The 7,503-nt window shown below is 41.7% G+C and overlaps 1 protein-coding gene across 1 annotated transcript in view; it reads right to left on the bottom strand.

Annotated features, from left to right (window-relative positions):
• LOC307050133 (aromatase) overlaps positions 1-7,503 on the bottom strand; it is a gene marked incomplete at its 3' end in the record, with an annotated part of 86,098 nt that overhangs the window by 54,636 nt on the left and 23,959 nt on the right. Inside the window, exons 5-7 of the mRNA XM_079699950.1 lie at positions 6,027-6,141; positions 3,784-3,898; positions 2,902-3,064 (exon numbers count right to left, since the gene is read on the bottom strand). Of these exons, the coding sequence (XP_079556076.1) occupies positions 2,902-3,064; positions 3,784-3,898; positions 6,027-6,141 (393 nt within the window). The remainder of the gene's footprint in view (positions 1-2,901; positions 3,065-3,783; positions 3,899-6,026; positions 6,142-7,503) is intronic.

Raw genomic sequence — 7,503 nt, 5'->3', positions numbered from 1 at the left:
GCTCTGCAGTATCATGTAGACCTACACAAACTGCTTCAAACATTTATTTCTGCTTCAAACATTTATTTATCTGCCACCTCTGTGGTTCTTGAGTTTTGTCCCCTACTCTAAATTCTAGAAGACAGTCATTCCTTCTCTAGTCAAAGTGAGATGGTGACTTTAATCAGGTTCAAAGAAATTTTCTCTTCTGGTATCCTGTGCAGTCATTTGTCAGAAAATATCACTGATAGTCTCTCCTCCTCATCTCATCAAGAACAACCTGGTGTGGTAGTGTGGCAAGAACCCCCTCTCCCCACCACAACAAAAGGGGTGCCTCAGATCAGCCCTGGGTGAACTGGGGATTGACGGATCCCCCGATGTCTCAGCTTGGCCTCACACTCGTCAGAGAGGTTCAGATTACTCTCAGAATTGGCAAAACTTCAAAGCATCCTCAAATGGGGTACCACTTCTGCAGAATCAAAATCAACCCAGGGTCCTGAGGCAGCTCTGTCTCCTGTGCAACTATGTTATTCAGGAGTGGTCTTACTTAGAGAACTCTAACCACCCAGCCCCTCACATACTGCTCTGTGTACACTTAAGAGTTTAATGAGCTGTGTTTATCTCGGGGGGGGGGGAGGTAGAGGGTAGATGATGGAGTAGGTAACCAAAGGTGTACCCTTGGAAGTAATTACCAGGCATGCAGGTCTAGAGGGAACATGTACACATGTGCTAGTGGTTGTTTGGGCTTTCCATCTGTGCAGAGGTCTGTTGAAGCATCAAGGGAACATCATGGGGCACAAGCACTTTTCACCTCTCAGGGAAATTGTGTCAAAGGTTTATGATCTCAAGAGCAATTTCCCCTGTGTTGCCTGTACCCCCATCATTCTGTGACTCTCTCTCTCACTCCACTGAGCTTGTTTCTTGAATTCTGTTTTTCTCACGAGACTGAGAGCCCCAGGACTGCAGGGATGGCACTGGCTTGTTCACCGCGGTGCCACTGCACCTGGCACAGGACCCATAACCTGAAAAGGGTGCTTGAGAAAACATTTCAGAATTTGAAACCCAGATGTTATTCTGGCTCCTTGCTATCTACCTTCCCAGGCAGTGGCCCTCCTATGGCAATGAGTCTGCAGAACCCTTTCACATATTTAATCCTTGTATGAAATTTCCCCTTGTCATCTATTTCAAGCAGCACTCAAATGGTTTTAAAGATTAATAAGATAAGAAGTTTAAAAAATGCATAGTGCCTTTAAACAACAAAATAGGTTGTTTCACAGAGACCTGTAAAGTCAAGAAAGAAAAATCTGTATCATTACTGATACCCCTTCGCATGTGTCTGAAATGTGTCCTAAAGAGATTACTTATGTGAAGCACATTCCAAATAAGGGATTCTGTTTTCTCCAGAAAGCAATTCTGACTTCTTCTCAACGTGGCAGTGTCTCCAGGGAAGGGTGGGGATATCCGAAGCAGTGGCAGAGTGATGCTGAAGCAGAGGCAGAGCAGGGAGGGGAAAGAGTGGGGAAGAGCTGAGCAGGGACCTGGAGGCTCTCCTGCAGAGGAGGAGGGGAGGGTGAGGGAGGGAAACTGATCGCTCCCCTGTCTCTGCTATCATCACCCTTTCCTCCTCCCTCTGCCACCACCTGGAAGAATGGGCTGCTTGAAACCCAGAAACACTGCAAAAAATGATAGCCATTTCCCTGGGTGGACCCTCAAAAGCCTTTTGTCACTGATAAGGTAGTAAATCCTTGTGGATGATCCCATGTTTTTTTAAACACAGACAAATAAAACCGCATATAACTCTTTTTGAATTATGGTTTTCTCAGGGTATTTGCCCAGTAGTGGGATTGCTAGGTCGTATGGTAATTCTATTTTTAGTTTTTTAAGGAACCTCCATACTGTTCTCCATAGTGGCTGTATCAATTTACATTCCCACTGAAGAGTCATGTACCAAAATGTTCATTGCAGCTCTATTTACAGTAGCCAGTACATGGAAGCAACCTAAGTGTCCATCAACAGATGAATGGATAAAGAAGATGTGGCACATATATACAATAGAATATTACTCAGCCATAAAAAGAAACGAAATTGAGTTATTTGTAGTGAGGTAGATGTACCTAGAGTCTGTCATACAGAGTGAAGTAAGTCAGAAAGAGAAAAACAAATACCGTATGCTAACACATATATATGGAATCAAAGAGAAAAAAAAAAAGGTCATGAAGAACCTAGGGGTAAGACGGGAATAAAGACACAGACCTACTAGAGAATGGACCTGAGGATATGGGGAGGGGGAGGGGTAAGCTGTGACAAAGTGAGAGAGTGGCATGGACATATATACACTACCAAACGTAAAATAGATAGCTAGTGGGAAGCAGCCACATAGCACAGGGAGATCAGCTCAGTGGTTTGTGACCACTTAGAGGGGTGGAATAGGGAGGGTGGGAGGGAGGGAGATGCAGAGGGAAGAGATATGGGAACATATGTATATGTATAACTGATTCTCTTTGTTATAAAGCAGAAACTAACACACCATTGTAAAGCAATTATACTCCAATAAAGATGTTAAAAAAACAAACTGCATATATGTGTTTATGTGCCCATCAAAAAAGACCTTGAAGAATACACATCAAAATATTAACAGTGATTCCCCCTGGGGAATGGGAAGGAGAGTGGAAGGGATCAGGAGATACTACTTTCTGCCTTATACATCTATTATTTGAATTTTTTCCAATGAGCGTGTATTTTTTTATATCAGAAAAACACAGAATCCTGTTCGGCATAATGAAAATATGACACATTGACTTGCTCTATTGTTCTCTGGGTGGATTCTAATAAAGATTTTGACCTAAGATTCTTAGGACCTAGAAGCTGATATTCAGAAGTAATTGTTTTCTAATCTCTATTGTTTGCTTGATAAAGTCTTACCAACAACAGTCTGGATTTCCTTCATTATTGCCTCTTCAACCTGGTGGTGCTTTGCAATGAGAAACAGCATGAAGAACACAGAGACAGACATGGTGTCCGGTGCTGCAATCAGCATTTCCAGTATGCACTGGTTCACATTCTCTCTTGTCAGGTCACCACGTTTCTGAACAATTGAAATGAGAAGGAACATTGGAAAAGTGAAAGGTTCAAAACAGGAGGGAGGATGGCACTCAAGGATCAACAGACCTCAACAAAATGAAATTACAGAAATTACAAGTCTCTGGAATTGACAATGGACATTTTCATTAATAATCTTCAGCTCAAAGCTGAACAATTTAGACACTTTTCTATGTATTTAGTGTCTTTGCACTCCCCGGTTTTCATATTTTGTGCAGACACAGAGAAGTTTTAATCTTAAAGTTCAGTCTAATCTGATCGTCTAATAGTGGGCAGTTTGGGTTGGGCATTGTAGAAATACTAAACCAAGGGCTTCCCTGGTGGTGCAGTGGTTGAGAATCTGCCTGCCAATGCAGGGGACATGGGTTCGAGCCCTGGTCTGGGAAGATCCCACATGCTGCGGAGCAACTGGGCCCGTGAGGCACAGTTACTGAGCCTGTGCATTTGGAGCCTGTGCTCCACAACAAGAGAGGCCACGATAGTGAGAGGCCCACGCACCGTGATGAAGAGTGGCCCCTGCTTGCCACAACTAGAGAAAGCCCTCGCACAGAAACGAAGACCCAACATAGCCATAAAAAAAAAAGAAATGCTAAACCAAATATTTAAAAACAGAAACATGCAACAATTAATGAGGAAATTTTAAGACACCTATACACAGTCATACATATATGTTGTGTGGGAATTATGGTTAGTGCAGGTCCGTACCTCGGCAAAAATCAACTCAGTGGCAAAATCCATACAGTCTTCCAGTTTCTCTGCTGTTGAAATCCTCTGTCTTTTTTCTTCTATCAGAATTTCCATGGCATCTTTTAAATCCTTGCTGGAAATAAAAGTAAAAATATAATCTACTTGTACTCAGTTAAGACACCTAAAAAAATGGATTCATTTGCCATTTGTTTAAATAAAACAATCTGTTTAAGTTGAAGCCATTAGTTCTCATGAATAACTGAATTTATACTTAATTCTTTGCAAATATCCATAAATTACATATACGTTACACTTGATGTTAAGGAACCGGAGTTAGCCAAGATGTCTAGACACTGGTAGCAAAATCAGGCTGTAACCTATAGTTAAAGGTTAAAAACTGTTACTGAAAGGATAAATCCAATATAGTTTTTAAAGTATTGACATGATAGAGAAAGATGCATACTGTCTTTCTCACTTGTATGTGGAATCCTTCTCACTTACATGTGGAATCTTTAAAAAAGTGCAAGATCATAAATAAATGGAACAGATTGTTATTTACCAAGGCAAGAAGTTGGGGGTGGGAGCAAAATTGGTGATGGGGATTATCAAAAGGTACAAACTTCTGGTTTTAATAATAAGTCATGGGGATGTAATGTACAGTATGGTGACTAGTTCATAATATTGTGTTGCATATTTTAAGGTTGCTAAGAGAGATCTTAGAAGTTCTCATCACAAGAAAAAATTTTGTAACTATGTATGGTAACATGTTAACTAGACTTTTGTGATGATCATTTTGCAGAATATATTGATACAAATATTTAGTCATTATGTTGTACAACCAAAACTAGTATAATTTTAAATGCCACTCATACCTTAACAAAAAACAAGTATTGGCACATTGCAAGCGTATTGCAAAAGAATTTCTCTAGGTCTTTACTGCTCTAGGTCATAGGAGATATTACCTAGTTCACTAACCACTGGCAAATGTTACAGAGAGAGGAAAGTTGCTAAGCTAATTTTAAAGAAACCAAAGAGAAACTGTTATACAGTCTCATGCAATAAGTTTCTATGGGCCTGCTGACCATACTGAAGCTAAACTAATGACCAAGTTTAACTGCGGACCAATAAGACTCTTTAGACGACCACAAATTCTGACAGCAGTGAAGAGATGAACCATTTATCTTATCGATTCAAGTCACAGTAAGCTCTGGTAGAAACAAAGAGAAATGTTTAAAGGGACCAAGTGTTGGAATCATACACCTGATACTCATCATCCACTTGAGAATATATAAAGCAACATCAAGCTGACTTCCTGGAGACTAAGATTACTGAATTTCAAAACACACAAACAGGATGAAGTTAGCTCTTCAAACAAGTTTGGGAACTTTTGGGGAGAATTTAAGATAGTCAGGGACATCTGGGAAAGATATGAACAGAAGGATGGGGAAAGCTAACATGTTTACTGCTTACTATGTGTCATGCTTTGTGCTGATTGCCCTACACAGAGGATCTCATTAACCTATATTGCCACCACGGAGGATATGTTATATTTTATTTCAAAGAGCTTCCCAAGGACATTTGGTTACTAAGTGGTAGAGATAGGATACAAACCAGGTCTGTCTACCTTTAGATCCCCTGTGCTTTCCACTGGTGGTTAGAGGTGGCATGTATAGTGGCTGGAAACTTACACTCTAAAAACCCACTGATTATCCAATAGGCCATTGGGCATTTGTCTAGTCTTCTGCTAGACTAGTCTGACACCAAAGCAAAGCCATTTAATGACAATTTTAGGATCCCCCAAGATATAAGATGCATAACTAAACAACACGTCTTACAAAAGTTCATCACGAAAAAATTCTCTTGCAACTACTGTCAATTCTGACAAATTGAATTAAGTTCATTCAGAAGCAACACAACAATAAAATGATTGATTTTTCCAGACATGCAAAGAGAATTTTGACTAATAATAAGGATAGGTTCAGCCAACCCTTCTCTTCAACTCAAAATACACGGCAGTGTCCTAGCTCCAGAGATGGAGCTCTCAGCCTCCTAGGGGAAAACTGCCCTGGGCCGAAGTCTTCCTTTCCTCTGTGGTCTGGCCACATGCTGCCAAATTGCTGTAAGAAGTGCTTCACCAGCAACTTAACAGCTCCCGTGCGGTTCTGGAGAGGAGAAAGCTTGCCGAAGAGGCCAGCAATAACTAAGACACAACACAGATCAATCCAATCTCAGCAATAAAAATTCCAAAATATGTTACTTACACAGACTTTTCATACTTTCTGCAGAGCCAAGAAATCTTAAAGAAGATGTCTGGTTTGAGAAGGAGAGCTTGCCATGCATCAAAATAACCCTGGATTTTAACCACGATAGCCCTTTCTGGAAAAACAAAAAGATCAGAAGAGATGAGCAAAAATGCGAGCCCAAGAATGGTACACTGCTCAGAGAAAATCCCCTGTAGACTCTCCTACCATCTGGGACTCTAAGCAGGGCAAGGTTCCAACTCCAATGGGTGTTTCAGCCAGGGGAATGCCACTAAACAAATCAACACTAATTTATTCTGCTTGGCATCTAAATTGGCCACGTTAACCAGAGATTTGCCAGTTTTCATGTTTGCGTTAGAGACACAGCCTAGAATCTCCATCCTTCTCCTTGGCTGAGCCACCAGCACCTTCTGTTTACCTGACCGTTTGAAATGAGAAGTAATTAATGCTGTTATGGCCTCAATTCTGGCACCTGGAAAGGCAAAAAGCCTCCCCACTCTGTTGTTTATATTTCGGTTCAGAGTGTGGAATTCATCTTGGAATCTTCAATGCCTTGTCCTGAGTCTTGTGCACAGTCAGATCTTAACGGATGTTCTTGAATTAAATTGAATACTAGAGAAAAGAAAACCCCTGCTTTTTTACAAATTATACACAAGAGAAGGGAAGAGACATGAAGATGCAGAAACTGCAGTTCATAGAAATGAAAAAGCTTGCCCAACAAAGTAGAACCAGAGTGGCAAGAAGTCCCTAGGCTGGAGCCTGGTTCTATCTGACCTCAGGACCATGTCCTTTCCTCTTTGGTGCACTGGGTCCCTCAGGCCAAATGAGAGTTTAACAAGGACCTGGTGAGCAGAGGGAAATACACATAAGTCTGTATGGGTTATGCAGGTTCTTAGACTGTAGTCCATAAGTTAACAGAGAGCTGTACAATTCCCTTTACTTGATCCCTCCTAAGAATCAAGGCCAGTGGGGAACCAAAGAGCAGGGACGTCTAAAATAGGTACCTGTCATATCTTAGGAGAGATGTATGTGGAACAGGCAAACAGGACTTTCAGAGTCCCTGTGTGAAAGGGGATGAGGCAAGAGGCTGTGACTTTCAGAGTGAATGGGGCTCCCATCCTAATGTCAATCAGATGGGGTTCCTATGACTCTGGTAAGGAATCATTAAAGAGCTGGGGAGATGAGGCGAGGAGAGTGGAGCAGAGAAAGGGAGGGCTTGTCGCTTGTCTGCTTGTCCAGACGTGGTCAATCAGGGAGCAGGTGTGATAGCTCAGTTGGTCTGGGCAAGTGTGAAACTCGTGCCTTGTTCTTATGCCTGTGATGTTCTTCCCTCAGATCTGCACGTGGCTCATGGTCACACTTCATTTAGGGCTATTTTCAGACATCCTCTCCACAGAGGCCTTCCTGACCACCCTTTCTCTCCATAAGAGCTTCAGCCTCCCACTGACCTCCCCCTTCACTTTCTAGCCCTTTGCCC

The sequence above is a fragment of the Hyperoodon ampullatus genome, assembly GCF_949752795.1.
Source record: "Hyperoodon ampullatus genome assembly, chromosome: 3".
Lineage (NCBI taxonomy): Eukaryota > Metazoa > Chordata > Mammalia > Artiodactyla > Ziphiidae > Hyperoodon > Hyperoodon ampullatus.
Note: the sequence above shows the minus strand (reverse complement) of the source record. Positions and strands in the feature narration are given on the sequence as shown.